The sequence below is a fragment of the Phyllosticta capitalensis genome (assembly GCF_038381095.1).
Source record: "Phyllosticta capitalensis strain CBS 128856 chromosome Unknown BKA78scaffold_8, whole genome shotgun sequence".
Classification (NCBI taxonomy): domain Eukaryota; kingdom Fungi; phylum Ascomycota; class Dothideomycetes; order Botryosphaeriales; family Phyllostictaceae; genus Phyllosticta; species Phyllosticta capitalensis.
This window is the reverse complement of record NW_027117446.1, coordinates 1,165,416-1,185,298: the sequence shown is the minus strand read 5'-3', so window position 1 is coordinate 1,185,298 and position 19,883 is coordinate 1,165,416. Positions and strand designations below refer to the sequence as shown.

The window sequence follows — 19,883 nt, the reverse complement described above, 5'->3', positions numbered from 1 at the left end:
GGAATTCTCTTCGAAATTTGTCACGTTTTCTGATATCCGAATTCGCTTTTCAATTCTCTCGTCACGGACGGGCTTCTCGTTGTTTTCCTTTTGGGTTTTGATGATGTTGGCCGTTGGACCGGTGTGGGAGCGTGTATGTCTAGGTAGCGACTGAAAAGCTGGTGGGACGACGGCGCCAGGCGCTCACAGTGTGTGTCTGCGGACAGGATAGTGGAATTCCGTAGGTACTATTTTTCCTTGATTGATGTCTTTGAAGATCGAGCTGGTTCTGGTATAGCTGCTGTTCTGCTGCTTGCTACATACGACAACGTGCGCGCTGACTGGCTGGTGATGCAACAACGCTCCGACCCATCCATCTGCTCCTCCATGTCTTTCAACTAAATGTGTGCCACCGTCACTGCAAACGCCTTCAACATAATCAGACCTGCCGCCTCCACTCCACTCCAGCTGGGCGAGCTTTTTTATTTGTCCTTGTCCTCCTTGAGCGTGACAATCTGGTTCAGGAGGATGACGTTCTCATCATTCGTCTCCGGGTCGATGCAGAAGTAGCCCGTGCGCATGGCCTGGAAGCGCACCAAGTTGTCCGATCCACCCGTGACAGGCTGGCCGGAACGCTCTTTAGTCAAAACATCGAGACCCTTCTCGATGACGGCGTCCTTGAAGATGACCTCGCTGTTGGGATTCAAGCTGTTTGTGTAACCGCCCGTCTTCCAGTCCAGAGTATTGGGCTCGGATGCGTTGAAGAGGGCATTGTATTGGCGGGCAATGACCTTGTGGTGCTCCTTGGCGTCAACCCAGTGGATGAAGGCCTTGGGCTTCTCGCCCTCGACCTTGACAGCGCGGATCTCGTTGACTCGGCCGGCAGCGTCCTTGGTGAAGGACTGCGCACGCACGACGATGGCGTTCAGCAAGCCAACAGGCTGATTTGGTGCCATGCGGAAGAAGTTGGGGTCAGCTTCCTCCCGGAAGTCGCTACGGTCAATGAAGACGGTGCGCGAGAAAGGCACGTCACGCTTATCACCGTCTGGCTTTTTGGGATCAAAAGGCGTCGCGAGGACCTGGCGGTGATCCTCGGGCAGGTCCTCGATAACGACCCTGATGGGGTCGAGGATGAGACTTAGACGTGGGACTGTGCGCTCGAGATGCTTGCGGACGGCATTGTCGAGTCTCACAGCTTGGATGCTAGTGAGGGCGTCCGTCACACCGAGCTCGTGAACAAAGTTGAGGAGGGCTTGGGCTGGAATTCCGCGCCGTCTGAGGGCAACCAGCGTGAATAGACGGGGGTCGTCCCAGCCGCGCACGGCAGGGGCAATCTTCGTTGTCGTTACGGTGCCGTCCTCGTTCTTCTTTTCCACGTCGCAGCCTTCCACGAGCATGGCAATGCGACGCTTGGAAAGAATGGTGCCCTCGACGTTCAGGCGACCGTATCTGGAACTATTAGTAGAGCGATCTCAAGTGAAGAGGCTACACTCACTCTCTCTGCATTGGACCCCTAGTCTCTGCCTTGGGATCTTTCATGTCTAAAACCTCGAGTAGCCAATCATAGGAAATGCGAGACTGCTGGAATTCGGTGGTACATAGGGAGTGGGTGATATCCTCGAGCGCATCGCAAATGCAGTGGGTGAAGTCGTAGGTCGGGTAAATCTTCCACTTGTCGCCGGTACGGAAGTGGTGGTTCTTCTCGACAATGCGGTAGGCTCCAAGATCCCAAAGCTGCGGGTTGCCCTCGTTGGGATCCGTGAGGCTCTGCTTCATGCGCAGGTGAGCCTCACCTGGCTTGTACTTTCCGTCGCGCATAGCCCGGAATTCGGTCAAGGACTCGTCGGTGGGCCTGTCGCGGTGGGCGCATGCGAAGCGTTCTCCGCCCTTCTCTCCCCTCTGGCGCTGGACCTCCTCTCCTGCACCAATTGTAAGTGACGTGCTCTTTCAGGCCCGGATTTATGCAGCCTCCTTACTCGTGCAATGACAAACGTAGCCCTTGTCCTTCTTGATCATCTCCTCGGCGAGCTCGTAGAGCTTGTCGAAGTTGTCGCTGCTGTAGGTCACCCTTTGGGGCGTGAATCCTAGCCACTGAACCATTTCCTGTATGGAGGTAAAGTACTTTTCCTCCTCTTTTGCCGGGTTCGTGTCGTCGAAGCGGAGGATGCAGTTGCCATTGTAGTTCCTTGCGAATCCAAAGTTGACGGCGATGGCTTTGGCGTGACCGATGTGGAGGTACCCATTGGGTTCGGGAGGGAAACGCGTGCGGACTTCCTTGACGGGCTTCTCGTTGTAGACTCGCTTCAGCCAACCCTCTTCGAAGATGTTAGCCACGGCGGCGGGCTTCGCGTCGGTCTTTGGTCGAAGAGCAACTTCGGCCTTTGATGCAGCCTTCTTCGCGGCGGCCTCTGCCTTTTTACGGGCCTTTTCAGCGGCGCGCTTGGAGATTTCGGGCTTTCCAGAGGGAGGAGCGTCCGCCATGGTGAATTGATTTGGGAGGTCAAGTGGGAAAGAGGAAGTAGTTGGTGGTTGGGAACAATCAAAGTTGCAAGAGCGATGGAGCTTCTCCAGGAACATGACTCATGCGATAGCGGGCGGGATGCAGCCACACCTGAAAGCCACACTCGCGGCGGTGCTCAACACCAAGATCTGGTCTTGTGCACTCAATGATAGGACTACTTGCTCATTGTGCTGTTGTGGACAGTTGTAGATCAGAAATGTATAGTAGGACACATTAGAAAATCATCCGCTGCCTTAAGATCTACTGGAATCCTACCTCAAGTGTAGATACGCGGCCATCAAAGCTGTGAAATATTCAGTTGTCGATGGTAGAGATAGATCTGTCCGAGTGTCATCAATTCAAATCTCCAAATATGTTGATAGGTAGGCATTTGGCGTTGTTTGCACGCGTCGCGTCTTACCTTAGTAACCCCCGGCCTGCAAGCTCCGTCGGCCGTATGAAATTCCGCCGCGCTGACTCGCGCCCTCACGCCGCAGCCCGAGCTCACGACTTCTTGATCCTCCAGCACGCTGGCCTTTTCGACCACGTCTTGGCTTCTTCTTCAACCGGCCAAGATGCCTCTCGTCGATAACGACCAGATCAAGGCGGCGAGCCTGCACAATCCGCTGCCGCTCACCCTCCACGCCTACGTCTGGCCCTTTCTCATCGCATGGCCCGCCTTCTTCAGCATCTATCTGTCCCCCACTCAGTACGAGAAGCACCTGGGTTCCTCGGAATGGACCTTTGTGTGGTCGGGTACCATCATCACCATTCAATCCCTCATCTGGCTATCTACCCACTGGAGCGTTGACCTCAAGGCGCTGTTCACGTCGACCAAGGCAAACTCCATCCGCAACGCGACTCTCATCAAAGTCCATCCTGTGGCAAACGCCGGCGCGCCCGAGATCTGTACTCTGAAGCGCGACAATGCTGGCGGAAAGCAGAACCTCTCGTTCCTCTTCCAAAAGCGTCGATTCCTCTACAACCCAGAGAAAGACTCGTTTGCGCCGCTGTCGTACATTCTCGATGCCGAGCCGAAGCCAGAGATTAGCGTTTTCCAACAGTCGCGCGGACTCCAGTCTCCCGCTGAGATTCAACGACTCCAGCAGCACTATGGCGACAACAATTTCGACATCCCCGTCCCTACCTTCACCGAGCTCTTCAAAGAGCACGCCGTCGCGCCGTTCTTCGTATTCCAGGTTTTCTGCGTGGGACTTTGGATGCTGGACGAATACTGGTACTACTCGCTGTTTACACTTTTCATGCTGGTGGCATTTGAGAGTACGGTCGTCTGGCAGAGACAGAGGACCCTCAATGAGTTCCGCGGAATGAGCATCAAGCCGTATGACATTCATGTCTACCGGGAGAACAAGTGGGAGCAGATCCAAAGCGACAAATTGCTCCCCGGAGATCTTGTGTCGGTCGAGAGGACGAAAGAGGACAGCGGTGTCGCTTGCGACATGGTTCTTGTCGAGGGTTCTGCCATTGTCAACGAAGCAATGCTGTCTGGAGAAAGTACTCCCGTTCTCAAGGACTCTGTGCAACTTCGTCCCGCGGATGCGCGCATTGAGCCCGACGGTCTGGACAAGAACGCCTTTCTGTTCGGCGGTACCAAGGTTCTGCAAGTCACTCACGGCAACACCTCTGAGGACGCTCCCGACACTGTTCCCCAGCTCGCCTCGGGAGTTCCTCCGCCTCCTGATAAGGGTGCTCTGGCCATTGTCATCAGAACCGGCTTCGAGACTAGTCAGGGCAGCCTTGTCCGGACCATGATTTACTCTACTGAACGCGTGTCTGCCAACAATGTTGAGGCCCTCTTCTTCATTCTGTTTTTGCTCATCTTCGCCATTGCCGCATCTTGGTACGTCTGGCAGGAGGGTGTTGCCAAGGACCGGAAGAGGTCGAAGCTCCTCCTGGACTGTGTTCTCATCATCACGAGCGTCGTACCTCCGGAACTTCCCATGGAACTGAGCTTGGCTGTCAACACGAGTTTGGCCGCCCTGAGCAAGTATGCCATTTACTGCACTGAGCCTTTCCGCATTCCTTTCGCCGGACGCGTAGACGTTGCTTGCTTTGACAAGACAGGTACTCTTACGGGAGAGGACTTGGTTGTTGACGGTGTCGCTGGGCTGCGTCTGGGTCAGCCCGACGCAAAGGCTGAAGCTGATGGTGCTCAAACCGAATTGGCTCCCGTCAACCGTGTCGGACCTGATACTACCTTGGTACTTGCCACTGCGCACGCTCTGGTCAAGCTCGAAGAAGGAGACATTGTTGGAGAACCCATGGAAAAAGCCACTCTGCAAGCCCTTGGATGGAGCCTCGGCCGCGCCGACACCCTGACCAACAAGTCCAACCACTCCAACTATGCCGATCTCGTTCAGATCAAGCGCCGCTTCCAATTCTCTTCCGCTTTGAAAAGGCAGAGTTCCGTCGCCACTGTTCTCGGACCCAACCCCAAGACTGGCAAGAAGACCAAGCACACATTTGTCGGTGTCAAGGGAGCGCCTGAGACCATCCGCAATATGCTTGTCGACACTCCTCCCAAATATGAGGAGACTTTCAAGTACTTTACCCGCAACGGAGGCCGCGTTCTTGCTTTGGCCTACAAGCGCCTGTCGATGGAAGATGAGATTTCCCAGAAGAGGATCAACGACTTGAAGCGTGAAGAAGTCGAGTGTGACTTGCACTTTGCTGGATTCCTGGTTCTTCAGTGCCCGCTCAAGGACGATGCTGCCAAGGCCGTGCGCATGCTCAACGAGAGCAGCCATCGTGTTGTGATGATCACCGGTGACAACCCTCTGACGGCCGTCCACGTTGCCCGTCAGGTCGAGATTGTGGACAGAGACTGCTTGATTCTGGATGCCCCGGAAAACGATGATTCCGGCAAGCATTTGGTCTGGCGCAGCGTCGACGACAAATTCAACATGCCAGCGGACCCTACAAGCGACATTCCCAAGGACATTATCGAGACCAAGGACATTTGCGTCACTGGCTACGCTCTTGCCAAATTCAAGGACCAAAAGGCTTGGCACCAGCTTCTTCGCCACGCCTGGGTCTACGCCCGTGTCTCTCCTAAGCAAAAGGAAGATATCCTTCTGGGTCTCAAGGATGCTGGATACACGACTCTCATGTGCGGCGATGGTACAAACGACGTTGGTGCCTTGAAGCAAGCTCACATTGGCGTTGCTCTGCTCAATGGAACCCGCGACGACCTGGACAAGATTGCCGACCACTTCCGTATCAATAAGATGAAGGAAGTGTATGAAAAGCAAGTCTCCATCATGAAGCGCTTCAACCAGCCGAGTCCCCCTGTTCCGCCCATGATTGCGCATTTGTATCCTCCTGGACCGTCGAATCCTCACTACGAAAACGCCATTAAGCGCGAGGCCGACAAAAAAGCCAGCAAGGGCATCACTGGAGCTACTGAAGCAAACGGCACCACTCCCGCGTCAACCGCCCCGGCGATCAGGGAGAATGAGACGCCCAAGCAAGCTCGCGAACGCCAGGCTCGGGAAAAGGCCCAAGGCTTTGCCGACAAGATTCAAATGCAAATGATGGAGACCGAACTGGACGACAGCGAGCCCCCGTCCATCAAGCTTGGAGACGCCTCCGTTGCTGCACCCTTTACCAGCAAGCTGGCCAATGTTGTTGCTATTCCGAACATTATTCGTCAAGGACGCTGCACTTTGGTCGCAACGATTCAGATGTACAAGATTCTTGCGCTCAACTGTCTCATCAGTGCCTACAGCTTGAGTGTGCTTTATCTCGACGGCATCAAGTTTGGTGATGGCCAAGTGACCATTAGCGGAATGATGATGAGCGTTTGCTTCTTGTCCATCTCTCGGGCCAAGCCTGTGGAGGCTCTGTCGAAAGAAAGGCCGCAGCACAACATTTTCAACGTCTACATTATCGGATCGGTCCTCGGTCAATTCGCGATCCACATCGTCACTCTCATTTACATTTCCCAATACGTCCAGAGGATTGAGCCGTAAGTCTAGTGTCCGTTTGTACTTGCTTCAATGCTAACTGCCATTTAGGAAGAAGGACGACGTTGACCTTGAGGGCGAGTTTGAGCCGTCTCTCCTCAACAGCGCCATCTACCTCCTCCAGCTCATCCAGCAAATCTCGACGTTTGCCATCAACTACCAGGGACGACCTTTCCGTGAATCGATCAAGGAGAACAAGGGAATGTACTACGGCCTTGTTGGCGTCGCTTTCGTCGCCTTCTCTTGCGCCACCGAATTCATTCCTGAGATCAACGAGAAGCTGCGTCTCGTACCTTTCTCAACCGAATTCAAGATGACGATGACGGTCCTGATGATTGTCGACTATGCCGGCTGCTGGATCATTGAAAAGGTGCTCAAGCACTTTTTCAGCGACTACCGGCCCAAGGACATTGCGATAAGGCGGCCGGATCAGCTCGCAAGAGAGGAGGCGCGCAAGCAGCAGGAGTTGGAGGAAGAGGAGCGGAAAAAGGATCAATAAGGCAGGTGATGCAGTTGGAAAGAGGAGCATTTTGGGGTGAATGTAACATAGCAAGGTAGATGGCATGCTCGCGTAGAGCAAGCGTAATTGCTACATGCGTCGTCACCAGCCCGGCTGGGGTGTGAACAAGCTTTGTGATGCATCTGGTGGCGTTCCGACCGCAGGTGAAGCCGAAGCTTGTATCGAATAATCCTCCCGGCCGGGCAGGGGTCGTCGACGTGTTCCGAAGCCACGAATTCTCAATTCTGACCCCTTTTCACTACTGGGTTCTATTTTCTGCGAGATCTGCGGACAGTGTCACGCTGTATTTCCCGTCGGCAGCTGGTTTGATCAGGCTGTGCATGTTTTCGTCTTGTTCGACTGTAGGACAGCATTCGGTCAACTGGGCCGGATCAGTCTTGTGCCCCATGAGACAAGCAAAGGGACGTGCGTGGACCGCCGCGATAGGCAGGTCGCCCTGCATCTCTCCACCATGCTACGGTCCTGGCCCGCCTGAGCTGGCTCGGCCCGGGAGTAAAACAAAGCCTGAAGACTGTTTTACAAGGAGCATTCCTCTTCCCAAATCCCGAGGTATTGGCTCTCTGGCGTACAATATGTACGTCCATCCCTGCGTCCACGGCTGCAAACAATACGATAGGCAATAGCCACGCCTGAGCACGCGATAGCGGAAATGACGGCCGCGGGGCAACAGAGAAAGACCCCGTATCGTGCGCTTCAAGGCGCTGAGCCTCGCACCAGGCCGATCAAGGCAGGAGACATGGTGGAGAAACATGGACCCATATATCCACATAGTCATGGCAGCCAAAACCGCGGTATAAAGTCCAACATTCCTCTCCCTTGCTCAATACACCAAGCCCCGCCGTCAAAATGCTTGGTTCCAGCATCTTCGTCCTGCTGGCTGCTGCCGCCGCCGCCTCGCCGCTGCGTGCTCGCTCGCCGTATGCGGTCAAGGAGCGCCATTTTGTTCCTCGCGGCTGGACGTCTATGGGCAAGGCGCCGAGTGAACACGTTATTGACCTCCAGATTGGCTTGAAACAGAGCCAGTTTGATGAGCTTGAGAGGCATCTCTACGAAGGTAGACTTTTCCCGCGGTTTCTATCTATGAAAATGATAGGCGCTCACTCTAGCAGTCTCGGATCCCCGTCACCAGCGCTACGGCCAACATCTGAGCCCAGACGAGGTGCACGAACTGATCAAACCACACGACGAGACGCTCGACCTTGTCCACGAGTGGCTCGAGGACGCGGGGGTGGAGCGCCCGAAGCTCGAGTACAGCCAGGCCCGCGATTGGATCAAGGTCTCTCTGCCCGTCAAGGAAGCCGAGCGCCTGCTCGACACTGAGTATTCCGTCTACGAGCACACGAGTGGCTCTCGTCTTGTCCGCACGCCCGAGTGGTCGCTGCCTCTTCACCTCCACGAGCACATTGAGAGCATCCAGCCTACCAACTCCTTCTTCCGTGCCGGCCCCCGCAAAAGCAACGTCAAGCCCGTCGGCAAGGCTGTCAAGCCGGCCAGCCTCGCTGTTCAGGTTGCAGAGGCGGAATCCTCTTCGGCGTCTGTCTCAGATGTTTGTCATGAGGACTATGTCACTCCCACCTGTTTGCGAACCCTTTATGGAACCATCGACTACGTGCCGCAAGCCGCTGGCCAGAACAAGGTCGGTTTGGCCAACTATCTGAATGAAACCAACAACCGCTCGGACGTCAGCATCTTCTTGTCTCAATTCCGCTCAGACGCCACCAAGGCGGCGTTCAATTTTACCATCGAGGTCATCGACGGGGGCGACAATCAGCAGACGCCCAACACCGCGGAGCAGAACGCAGACGGCAAGGACGAGGAGGGCAACCTGGACGCAGAGACGATTCTCGGTATTGGCTATCCTACTCCCCTGATTGCCTACAACACCGGTGGCGAGCCCCCTTTTACCCCTGACGATGCCGTGACCTCAAACACCAACGAGCCGTACATGACCTGGGTCCAATACGTCCTCAACCAAACAGACATTCCCCAAGTCATCAGCACGTCGTACGGTGACGACGAGCAGACGGTGCCCCTCTCATACGCCACGACCGTGTGCAAGCAGTTCGCCCAACTTGGCGCCCGAGGCGTCAGCCTCCTCTTCGCATCGGGCGACGAAGGCGTTGGCACCTCGGGCAGCTGCATCAGCAACAACGGCAGCAGCGCCGCGACCTTCCTCCCCTCGTTCCCGGACGGCTGCCCGTACGTCACGTCCGTCGGCGCGACCAAGGGCTTCTCCCCCGAAGTGGTCGCCTACGACGACCTCGGCAGCGGCAACATCTACGCGTCGGGCGGCGGCTACTCCAACTACTTCGCCATGCCATCGTACCAAGCGGCGGCTGTGACCAACTACACGACCAATACGGTCGGCGCCGCCTACGCCGGCCTCTACAACGCCTCGGGCCGCGCGTACCCGGACATCGCCGCCCAGGGGCAGGACTTCGTCGTCACCTGGGGCGGCGACAACATACTGCTGGACGGCACGTCGGCGAGCACGCCCGCGGCCGCCGGCATCATCACCCTTGTCAACGACGCCCTTATCGCCGCCGGCAAGAGCCCCCTTGGCTTCTTGAACCCCTGGCTTTACTCGGAGGGCTACACGGCGTTTAATGATGTCACGAACGGTAGCGCTGTTGGCTGCGATGTTGATGGCTTTGAGGCTGCTGTTGGCTGGGACGCGGTCACAGGATGGGGCACTCCGAATTTCCCGAAGATCTTGAGCGTGTTGGGTTTGAATGTGACGACGTCGGCCAAGGCGAAGGCTTGAGGTAAAGTGGCTTGCATGATAGAGCGGCATTACATTCTGCATTCTGCATTGCATGAGATAGGTTTGCATTCTACAGGTAGCATAGTAGATCTCAAAAGACATGGCGATTTCAGGGCGTTGCGGGGTGCTTAAATGGTTCCTTAGCCGTCCTTTTTATGAGCAACTCTGTAGCAGCATTCAAAGCATCGCGTGATGAAGATCCTACCTAGAGGATTTTGAGCATTGTTGCCAAAAGCCCGCGAGTATTATCTCAGTCCGCAAGCTTACGAATGCTCCTTGTGATGCTCTCTTCCGCCTTGTGTGATCCTGATGTATCAGACGTGCCAGGAAGTAGCAAGCAGTGGTGACAGTTAACGGTGCTACCGCCTCCTGCCTTTTAATACGTCTGATTTCGATGGTTGATTGCTCACTGTGTTCAAGCCATCCGATTTGATCTTCTTTTGCCCACAATGCATGGATACGAATGCTCCTTGTTGACCTACTCAAACACAGCTTGAGCTGCATTCTTGAGCTGTCGCGAAGCAAAGGTTGGCGTGGTAGCAGGTGGTCCAGGTAAAGCAATTAGTGGATAGCAAAGACAATCAGTGTGTGTCCCGTCTTCTTCAAGTCGCCGGCAGTGACTCCTCAATGCCCCGTTGCTCAAAGTCACTCATGGGTCGTGGACGATGTCATCACTTTTCCTTGAGTATACGAAGGCTCCTTGTTTACGCCGGAAGCCGGAGAAAAGTCACACCTAGCTGCTTTGTCTGGCCGACTTGTGTCCGTCATCCAAATCACAAAGCTTGCGAATGAGAGCATTGTGTCTGCAAGCGGCAGACACTGGAGTGTTGAATGAAAGAGTTGAGGGGTATCTTGTCTATCCTACGCGCCGGGAAACCAATGTCCTGTGAAAGAAAAGAGTCGAGAGGGTGTCTTGAAGTCTGATGTACATGCCAGGCCATCCATCTGTTAGGGGAATCTTTTTTTATGGGTATTGGGTATCGTTCGTTGTTCAGGAAGGGGAGATTGTATGCCGAGTGATGCGTCTTTTGAAGTGCTGTACAGAGGGGAGAGTGTGTGGTTCCTGGCTCCTTCAATCGAGGAGCATGTTAGCCGTGTCTCGTTTGTGCATTCCAATGGCCGCCGGGCTCTGAGGTTCGTTCGAGGCTCTTCCATGATTGTGGCTGGCGGCAGTCCATGTGGTCGAAGGCTCACTGCGTATGAGCGTTGTCATCTTCAGTTGAGGCGCAAGTCTGTGACTCGTCCTCCACGTCCTCTTCGTTCCACTCCAAATAGCCCGACTCCAAGATCTGCATTGAAGTTGGTCGCGTCTCAGGGTTTGGGTCGAGAAGCCAGTCCAGGAAACAAATATCGTCGTCCCACATGCCTTTCTTGCGAAGGTGCTCCTTCCAACCATTCTCGTCCATCAAGCAGTCTGGAACTTTCGGAATATGACAGTCCGAGTAGTAGTCGCACTGCTCGATGTTGAAGTCGCGCACAACCTCGATGAGCAGAACGTTGTGAATGCCTTCAAACCAGCTATGAAGGTCGATCCGAGTCTGGAGCATTCCACCAATGTAAACAGATTCGGGTTTGTCAGACATCCAAGACGCGCGGCCCTCAAGAAGGTGGCAAAGGATGACCGCCCAGGACCAGATGTGTGCTGGGAAGCTCACGCGCTTGCCGAAGAGCATTTCCGGAGCATCATAGGAGTCCGGATAGCGCAAGGCCGTGCGGTACACTTGGGAAGGCTTCAACAAGACTATGGAACATCAGTGTAGCTTTACAATGCTGGTGCCAGAATTTGCTTACATGCATCTGCGTGGGCAATTTTGGCGAAGAATTCAGCAGGCATGGAGGGATCAAGTTTCTCAATGGGCAGCAACAGGTGGAACGGAGTCAGCGCTGTAGGTCTTGATTAGATGGATACCTAAAGCAGCCTAGGGCACGATTACCTGGATGGACAAAGCCTCTGCGCTCAATTTCCTGGAGTGCAATCAGGGTGCTCTTCATGATTGACTTGATTTCCCTGCGCGTGAACGGACGGAGTATGCTGGCCTCGTAGACGGTTTTCCACATGTGCTCGTAGACGATGCGAGGTGGCTGCATCTTGGCATTAGGCAGGATGGTGTCAACTTGTTGCGAGATGAATTTGACTCCCTTGAAGACTTCGTTCGTTCTGACTCTGAGCCTCGAGCCTGGCTGAAGGAAATTCCATTTTGGAAGAGAGCGCAGGCATTGCTCCACCTGCGATACGATACGCGATTGCATCATGATAGTTGATGGCTATTAATATTGAGAGGGAGAGCAAAGGTTTGGTGTTGAGTGTTGACGCGCGACGGCGGTTTGGCGTTGGCTGCTCGCCAATAACGCAGCGGCCCGTGCCTCAACTCAACCCCTCTTTGCCTGCGCGCGACTAGATTCTCTGCAGATTTGCCTTGCATTTGCTGTAAACTGTAGGTTACACAAAAAAAGGCGGTCTTTGCCCTTGGTGTAGAAAAAGGAGACTTGAAGGTGCGCAAAATAACCACCGTCCACTGTTTAAAATTGACATGTGCAGCGCACGCCGCGGTGACTTTTTGAGGATTTCCAAGGTACATTCATCATGTAGTCTGACCAATAGTTCCGGCATATTTTAGAGCCGACTGTGGCTGGCGGCAATCCATGTGGTCGAAGGCAGACTGGTCATGAGTTTTTGGCACCTTCAGTCGAGGTGGAAGTCTGCCGAATGCTCGGTTCGCTGCCAATAGTTGCCAGACTTCGAGGTTCATTCAGGGCTCTTTTGACGAGTGATCAGATCCAAAATCTTCAAGCCGCTGGGCCATGAGCGTGGGCGAGCGCGAGCAAACGCAGAGTGCCTTTCAAGACTCCTCTTCCTCCACGTCGTCTTCGTTCCACTCCAGAAAGCCCGTCTCTATGATCTGCTCGGACGTCGGACGCGTCTCAGGATTGGGATCAAGAATCCAGTCCAAGAAACAAATGTCTTCGTCCAACACGCCCTTGTTGCGCATGTGCTCCTTCCAGTCGGATTCTTCGCAAGGCTCGTAGTCCGGCATGTCGCAATCAGCAAAGTATTCGCAGAAGTCGACGTTGAAGTGGCACACAAGCTCGCCAAAGAGGATCTGTCCCTGATTGCTGTAATTATTGCGGGGGAGGTTCCACGTTTCAAACATTGAGCCGATAAAGGCGGACTCGAATCTACCACTCTTCAAGGCCGCGCGCGACTCGAGTAGATGGCTCAGGATCATCGCCCAAGACCAGATGTGAGCCGGAAAGCTCACAGGCTTGCTGAAGTACATCTCGGGAGCGTGGAAGGAACTTGGTTGCCGCCAGTCAACTTTGTGCACTTGGGAGGGGACAGAGCCTATAAATTATAAGCTTAGGTCAATAGTTTTAGCTGAAGATTTCTTACACGACGCAGTGTTGGCAATCTTAGCAAAAAACTCTTTAGGCTTACAGAGGTCAAGCTTCTCAGTCGGAAGTAGAAGGTACTCCGTAGTTAGGTCTGCCAAATATTATCATTAACATGATCTGAGGGAAGATGAATTGAATACTAACTAGTGTGAACAAAGCCTTTGCGCTCAATTTCCTGAAGTGCAAGGAGAGTGCTCCTCATAATCAACTTGACCTCCCTACGAGTGAATGTGCGCATAGTGCGAGCCTCAAAGATCGTCTTCCACATGGCCTCATAGACCACCCTTGGTGGTTCTGTTTCAGAGTCAAAGGTGGGTAGAATAGTGTCGACTTGCTGCCAGAGAAAGTTGGCGCCGTTGAAGATTTCGTTCATGCGCAACTCTTTTCCGAAACTGCGAAGCTCGCGACCGACATTGTAATCAAGGGATATGCTCTTCTTTTTCTGAGGCTGTTTCACATGGAATGAGAGCTGCTCGTTGTGAATGTCCTTCGCGAAGCGCATGTGCTCAGGCAACATCCAACTCTCGCCTCCAATCACGTACGTCCGACCGCTTTCTCCCGTGAGCTTCATTCCCTGCTCCATCCGACGCCATTCTTTCAGAGAGCGCAAGCTTTGCATGACCTCAGTTGTGATGCGCGATCGCATTGTGGCAGCAGTTTGTTGATTGATGTTGAGATGTTGAGATGTTGAGATGTGGAGAGGTGGTTGACCGTCGACGTGTGGTGGTGGATGGTTTGGTGTTGGTGGCGGCCCGCCAAATTACGTTCTGCCTGATGATCCAGGCAACTACAAATCCAGCACTGCTTCATCCCCCGGCAAGCCGGAGGAAGGCGCTTATCAGCACGCCGCTACCATGGCCCTACGCACTACATAATTGGTGGCACGATTGGTGGCGCAACTGACTGCGCGCTTAGCTGCACAATTAGCCGCGCGGCTAGCTAAACACGCTAACTATGATCTTAGAGGTGACTTTGTTGGAAGAAGGTGTTATGTTTACAGGCGCATCAGCAGGTGTATTGGCAGGCGTGTTGGTGCGCGCGTTGGTGGGCGTCAACATGAAGTTGGGTGGTGGAATGCGTGCGGGCTAAGCTAAGTAAGGGGCAAGGGTCAGTAATTCAAAAGGTAGGGACATTATTCAGTCGCTTTTACAGGTGGTAGATTGACATCAGAGAAGCGTTTATTCACCTCTTTGCTCGAGTGCTTCTAACCGGCCCCGTTGCGCCTTCCCCCGTGCTTGGGGATACCGTCGATCTTCCGTCGCTCCAGTGCCCGTTCATCACAACAACAACCTCGACAATCTCAGCCATCCCATCACGAATCTCCATCTCACGTATCGCTTGAAATCCGATCAACATGAAACAAATCACCCGCAAGATCTCGGAGATGTCCCTCAAGGCGGCGGCGAGAGGTGTCAACACGGCTGCCAAAGCGGGTTCTGGCAAAGCGTGCGAGCCAACTGAAAGCGACTACGAATCGAACCAAAAGGACCCGAGGTTCACACTTGGTGGAAGCCATTTGAGCTTGAAGTGAGCCTCATGTCGGCTAGGAAACGGTAAGAAATCGCGGTCCAAGTATCTGTGGAAACATGTCACTGGCCTTATTTCACTACAAGAGGAAGTCTGCATCCAGTGTTGCAACTTGGACGATTACAAAATCATAGACATAGAAATTGGAACCAGCAGAAAATTCGGGTGCCTGTTCACCAGGGCAAGGATATGAAGCGAAAACAGCTTCCACTCTTAAAATCGAGGTATTGGATGTTTCAAAGGGATGGAATGCGAAGTGCAGGGGCGCACCAGAGCGCGACAAGGGAAAAGAATGAACTCTCATATAAGCAGCAAATGCACTTCCGCTTTTCGAAACATTCTGAAGCTTCTTTGAATTGATTCGAAGCAATGCTACTCACGCGTGAAGAAGCCAAGAAGCACTCGTAGTCCTCCATTGTGTCAGCTTAACATTTCAACGTCAGCGCCACAGAACCCCTTGAAAGTCCATTTGAAAACAAGCACAGAGCTCCTCACCTTATCACCTCGTCACAGTGGGAGCCAATACCAACCAAAGTTGCCGCTGCGTAAGAAATCATTGAAGTGTTTCGACCCGATACAATACAAACCACTACACCGTCCAGGTTCAGTCCACGGCCAAGGTCATTACAAGCATCCATGCAGCCCACGATGCTGCCGACCGGACAGAGGTAAGATTCGATGGGATGGCCCTGGTAGCTCCCCAAATATGTGACATGGTCCATCACAGTCTGACCGGACGGCCCCCGCCATACTCCGGAGCGACAGTCGCCGCAAGAGCTCATCCAAATTCCGCAAATGAGCTTAGATACCGCAGCCCACAGGCCTCATATTAAGCAGGGAGTGAATCCTCTTCGTTCCATTCCAGGAACCCACTCTTCATGATCTGCTCTGACGTTGGACGTGTCTCAGGATTTGGATCGAGGACCCAGTCAAGAAAGCAAACGTCATCGTCCCTCAAGCCTTTGTTGAGAAGATGCTCCTTCCAGTCACCCGTTTTGAAAGGCAGCAGCTTTCGATCCGGCAATTCGCAGTCCGCGAAGTACTCGCAATCCTTAATGCCAAAATCGCCTACCATCTCGCGGTCCAACAATAGAAAATCATGGCGCCAACAGCCCCAGTCGTCGTAGTGTGAGTCTTCCCAGCCCTTGCGCCAGTTGTCAAGCATGGTACCAACCCACAACTCTTCCCAATCGTTACGCATCCAGGAAGTGCGTGACTCAAGCAGATGAGTGAGGATGATACCCCAGGACCAGATGTGGGCGGGAAAGCTGCAAGGCTTGCCGAAGAAGATTTCCAGGGCACGATAGGATTCCTTGAAGTTCCCGTCCAGTTCATGCATGCAGAAGGGTAGTGAGACTACAGAATGTCAGGCACATCAAAATAGCATGGCTCGGGTTTTCTTACGTTGCTCTTTGGCCCAAAGCTGGGCGAAGACTTCAGTCGGCTCCGGTGGCTGGTCTTTGCTTAATAGAATGTCCTCAGTACTCAAATCTGTAAAGTTTGGTTAGCAACGAATTGAACAGACGTGTATGGCGGGTCCAATCTACCGGCGTATACAAAGCCTTTGCTTTCAATCTCCTGGAGCGCGACAAGGATATCTTTCATGATTGACTTGACTTCCCTGCGTGTGAACAAGCGCTCGACACGGGCATCGCTCAAAGGAAGTCTAAAAGGTCCGCAAATCTGCCGTGGTGGGTCATACTTTGAGGCTGGCTGAATGGTATCGATGATGCGCCAGATGTGCTTGGAGTCCCTGAAGATCTTGCTGACCCTCTCCCCGTTTTCGAAACGCTTGAAATTGATCTCCAGGGCTTCAGAGCCCATACCTTCCCACGTGGCCGGTTGAAATACGGTAAAGGAATTCTTTTGGTCGAGATCCTTCGCCAAACCCATGTACCAGGGCGTGGTTCGGCCGTCGCAGATCATGTACATCCGACCGCTATCTCCAGTGAGTTTCGATCCTAACTTGGGCAAGTTCCAATTGCGGATCTGGTTCAAGCTGGGAAGGCTGTCCAGTCGCATGGCGGCGATTGTAATCGCGCGATGGTTAAAGAGAGATGGTAGGGTTGGCGCGCCAAAGCACAGAGTGTTCCAATGTCTGGTTGGGTCGCTGGCAGGTTAGGGTTCGTGTGGGGTGGCTCGGAACGGCCCGCGGCTTCCAAAACACTGCAAGGGTCGCGCGCTCGCTTCTGCCTGAAGTCCAAGACAACAAATCAGCAAGATGCAAATAAGCGCCTAGGTTTTGAGCTCTGTGAAAGACATCTTCGCCTCATACAAGGAACAGCTACAGGCAAAATAACAGTAAGTCATATTTCAAAAAGCTATAATGCCAATGCAGTCTACTGACTTCTCAAAGGTAGAATACTCTGATCCCGAGCAGGTCGTTTCACTACTAGGTTAGGCATACACAATGCATGGAAACAAAGGCAAATTGGTTATGATCGGTCAAACGACAAGGAGAACATACAGAATATGACTTTGATGATCAGGCTAGAGGCTCTGGCTGAAAAGTGTCACTCTCCAAATATGCATGGCGATAAGAAATTTCCCGGGATGCTGCCACACTTAGTGAAATTCCACGCAAAGCTACGGATGTAAGCCAAGGAAACACCAATATGAGGATTATATCATGTTTATAAGCACACGCATGAATCTGAAGTTCATGGCAGCAATGCATGCGGAGCATTCCTTGAGCTTTGTATTGCACCAGCACATCACTCCAATGCCAACGGGACAGAAGCTCCTCCAACGCGTTTGAAACGACCACAAAGTACTCATATGAACTGACGAAGCCCATGTTGGAGTCACTGCTGACCAAAATACCGCCACGTAGAGATTCCTTGAAGTGTTTCGATCCCATCGCGCCAGCACCGCAACGAGAGCACCTACCACAGCCTCGACCCGCCAAACCCCACGCCAGCACAGGAACTACTGAAAGACACTTACGACTCGAACCAGACGTGTGGCAAAGCAGATAGTCAAGGAGGCTTCGCACACACGCATCAAACGCCCCGACCCGTCCAGCAAAGCTCTCTCTGTTCAACGCCATGTCCTCCGCTGAGAGCCCTGACAGCAAAGACAACGGCAGTCATAGATTCAAGAGCAGCAGATCCCGGGAAGCGAAGGGGAAAATGTGGCTTTCATGCGAAGAACGACGACGAAACCAAGCCAATGAAGGCGATGCGCGCACGAAGCCATCATCCACGATACCGTGACGGCTGCTTCCGGTGTACTCCTCGACTGAATGACGCGCCAGCGGGCTGCCAATATCCCAACTTCAGCAGCTGGCGTACGCCCTGAACGCTTCGAGCATGTCTGTGGTTGGATGGTTTTCCTTCCGCAGCATGAATCCCAAAGCCGGCACGGAATGGGCAAACCAACGTGTCTATCGCCTACCGTCGTCTGGACTTTGCTTCGCCAAAGTCGTCGCAACCTGAGCCAAACAACGCTAGAAGCCAGGCCGAGCCGGATGGGCAATGTTCGCAATCAACGCCAAAAAAGCCACAAGCGTCTCTGATTCCAGCAGACACTCCAAGGAAAGGACGGAGGAAAGATGGAAAAGTCCGCAGTGGACAGCTCCATGTTCGGCATGCCGATGTGGTAGATCTTGGCGAGCTGCTACAAAGCGAGCGCGGACAAGTGGGCCAGGTCCAGTCGAGCGACGTATTCGGATGTGCTGATAGGGGAGGCAAGTTGGATTGCCAAATGAAGCAGCGCGCGCAGGGAGTATTCAAGTGCAGGGGTGAGAACGATGTGGTGGCAGAGGAGCAGGGCGGCCAAGGGACGGAAAGGGGGACTTACTCACCCCTCAGTCCTGACGGAGAGCGGTGCCTACGAGGAATTGGCCCACAGTATCGTCTTTTTCGCTCGCCAGCGCCATGCTTGGAAGAGCCTACCTAAAGCCTCTTGCCCCTGAAATACAAAATCCACCATTCAGCTCCTAGCAACCCCTCGTCAGCACTGCAAAATCTCGACACGACACACCAAACAACAGTTGGACACCCGACGAACTCCAGAATCACCTTCGGAGGCTCTTCATGCTCCTGTAACGCGGACTAGACGATACTTAGCGACTTCATCGTCCTCGAGGAGCGCATGCCCACAAATCGGTCCAATGGTAGCACTCGGTCCCGTCACACCGAGCAAAGACGGAGGCCGAGGCCGAGGCGAACACAGAACAGCCTCGTTCCACCCTGCCTGATGAGGCAGGCACGTGGAAACAACGATTCAGGCAAGACAAGACAGGACAGCACGGCATCTGAGACACTTCTGCAATGAAATGTCGCGCTGGTGTGGCGGTGCATTTGCTTGCCAAGACAGCGCATAGATCTGCCGTTTGAACATGGAATGAATGCGGTGGTATCGGAGGGGAGCCTGCAAGGGGAGGCAGAAAAGTCGCTTTCGGTTGGAGGAGAGACGTAGAGGAGAAAGATACGACGATGATGCGCGCGGTTAAGGCAGGAAAGCGAGTACGGATTACGGAAAGCAAGATCCAAGCGGACGAAAAGACACGGACAGCGACTGCCAGACGTCCATCCGCTCTTTCTCGAGATGGAGGACGAAAAGGAGGGAGCGACGAACGACCTACCACCCAACCAACCAACCGGCTGCCATGCGAATACGACAAATCGGCCAACCAACCGCGAAACCTCAAAGGCCATCGATGACGACAGCGACGGCGACGGCAACGGCACTAGCGGCTCGGGCCTCGCTGCGAAGCAGACCGACTAACAGACACTGCCGTCATTCCGTCAGGTCGTCGACGAAGAACGGAAGGAGACAGGTGAGGCGAACAGCGGACAGCGGACGACGGACGAATGACCGACAAGGCCAGAGGCGGATGCGGAAAATGAGGCCTGAGAAAGAAAAGGAAGGAGGATCGCAGTGAGCAGAACTGCCATTTAGGTCGAATCGCAAGATCAAATGCGAAGGTTCAGGTTCCTCACCGCAACAAGAAGAAGAAAAGCGACAACAACTCCATCATCACATCGGCACCCGTCTGCGCCGTCAAAGCAAGCTTCTTTGACGCATTTACCCAACCATAGGGCAACCAACCACGCCTCTCGTCAGGCCCCCCGCGCAGAGCAAGGGCAGCCTCACCGCCGGCCTGGGGCAGCCAAACACCGACACGCGGGACACCGAGCACGGCAGACCCTGGACCCTGGCCCCGCTTTTATCTTTTTTTCCTCCAACGAGCGCCCGGTGCGTGCGCAC

At 53.9% G+C, this 19,883-nt stretch overlaps 9 protein-coding genes across 9 annotated transcripts; 3 read left to right on the top strand and 6 right to left on the bottom strand.

The window, feature by feature from the left end:
• Window positions 1-461: 461 nt before the first annotated feature.
• Window positions 462-2,460, bottom strand: BKA78DRAFT_254627 (tRNA synthetases class I, catalytic domain-containing protein; the record flags this gene model as incomplete). Its single annotated transcript, XM_066884921.1, has 3 exons — window positions 462-1,428; window positions 1,475-1,898; window positions 1,956-2,460. 3 exons carry the CDS (start codon window positions 2,458-2,460, stop codon window positions 462-464), a joined length of 1,896 nt encoding a protein of 631 aa, XP_066741980.1.
• Window positions 2,461-2,978: 518 nt separating this feature from the next.
• On the top strand, window positions 2,979-7,343 carry BKA78DRAFT_270565 (putative cation transporting ATPase). The gene is made up of 2 exons (XM_066885514.1): window positions 2,979-6,467; window positions 6,517-7,343. The coding sequence occupies exons 1-2, from the start codon at window positions 3,055-3,057 to the stop codon at window positions 6,962-6,964; spliced, it is 3,861 nt and encodes a 1,286-aa protein (XP_066741979.1). The 5' UTR covers window positions 2,979-3,054; the 3' UTR covers window positions 6,965-7,343.
• BKA78DRAFT_176550 (uncharacterized protein) lies at window positions 6,787-7,720 on the top strand. Its single transcript, XM_066883342.1, has one exon. The coding sequence runs from the start codon at window positions 7,102-7,104 to the stop codon at window positions 7,606-7,608; it is 507 nt and encodes a 168-aa protein (XP_066741978.1). The 5' UTR covers window positions 6,787-7,101; the 3' UTR covers window positions 7,609-7,720.
• Window positions 7,721-7,831: 111 nt separating this feature from the next.
• On the top strand, window positions 7,832-9,749 carry BKA78DRAFT_332674 (peptidase S8/S53 domain-containing protein; the record flags this gene model as incomplete). Its single annotated transcript, XM_066890005.1, has 2 exons — window positions 7,832-8,039; window positions 8,095-9,749. 2 exons carry the CDS (start codon window positions 7,832-7,834, stop codon window positions 9,747-9,749), a joined length of 1,863 nt encoding a protein of 620 aa, XP_066741977.1.
• Window positions 9,750-10,910: 1,161 nt separating this feature from the next.
• Window positions 10,911-12,122, bottom strand: BKA78DRAFT_176538 (kinase-like domain-containing protein). Its single transcript, XM_066883341.1, has 3 exons — window positions 11,684-12,122; window positions 11,541-11,633; window positions 10,911-11,490 (listed from the first exon to the last, which is right to left on the bottom strand). Exons 1-3 carry the CDS (start codon window positions 12,000-12,002, stop codon window positions 10,940-10,942), a joined length of 963 nt encoding a protein of 320 aa, XP_066741976.1. The 5' UTR covers window positions 12,003-12,122; the 3' UTR covers window positions 10,911-10,939.
• Window positions 12,123-12,155: 33 nt separating this feature from the next.
• Window positions 12,156-13,918, bottom strand: BKA78DRAFT_381672 (uncharacterized protein). Its single transcript, XM_066893017.1, has 3 exons — window positions 13,287-13,918; window positions 13,141-13,233; window positions 12,156-13,092 (listed from the first exon to the last, which is right to left on the bottom strand). Exons 1-3 carry the CDS (start codon window positions 13,786-13,788, stop codon window positions 12,590-12,592), a joined length of 1,098 nt encoding a protein of 365 aa, XP_066741975.1. The 5' UTR covers window positions 13,789-13,918; the 3' UTR covers window positions 12,156-12,589.
• Window positions 13,919-15,498: 1,580 nt separating this feature from the next.
• Window positions 15,499-16,691, bottom strand: BKA78DRAFT_297759 (uncharacterized protein; the record flags this gene model as incomplete). Its single annotated transcript, XM_066886814.1, has 3 exons — window positions 15,499-16,025; window positions 16,074-16,160; window positions 16,217-16,691. The coding sequence occupies 3 exons, from the start codon at window positions 16,689-16,691 to the stop codon at window positions 15,499-15,501; spliced, it is 1,089 nt and encodes a 362-aa protein (XP_066741974.1).
• A 334-nt stretch (window positions 16,692-17,025) lies between these two features.
• BKA78DRAFT_176474 (uncharacterized protein) lies at window positions 17,026-17,815 on the bottom strand. The gene has a single exon (XM_066883339.1). It carries the CDS (start codon window positions 17,716-17,718, stop codon window positions 17,155-17,157), a length of 564 nt encoding a protein of 187 aa, XP_066741973.1. The 5' UTR covers window positions 17,719-17,815; the 3' UTR covers window positions 17,026-17,154.
• Window positions 17,816-18,661: 846 nt separating this feature from the next.
• BKA78DRAFT_176518 (uncharacterized protein) lies at window positions 18,662-19,489 on the bottom strand. The gene is made up of 3 exons (XM_066883340.1): window positions 19,464-19,489; window positions 18,773-19,406; window positions 18,662-18,724 (listed from the first exon to the last, which is right to left on the bottom strand). The coding sequence occupies exon 2, from the start codon at window positions 19,328-19,330 to the stop codon at window positions 18,803-18,805; it is 528 nt and encodes a 175-aa protein (XP_066741972.1). The 5' UTR covers window positions 19,331-19,406; window positions 19,464-19,489; the 3' UTR covers window positions 18,662-18,724; window positions 18,773-18,802.
• Between the last annotated feature and the right edge of the window lie 394 nt (window positions 19,490-19,883).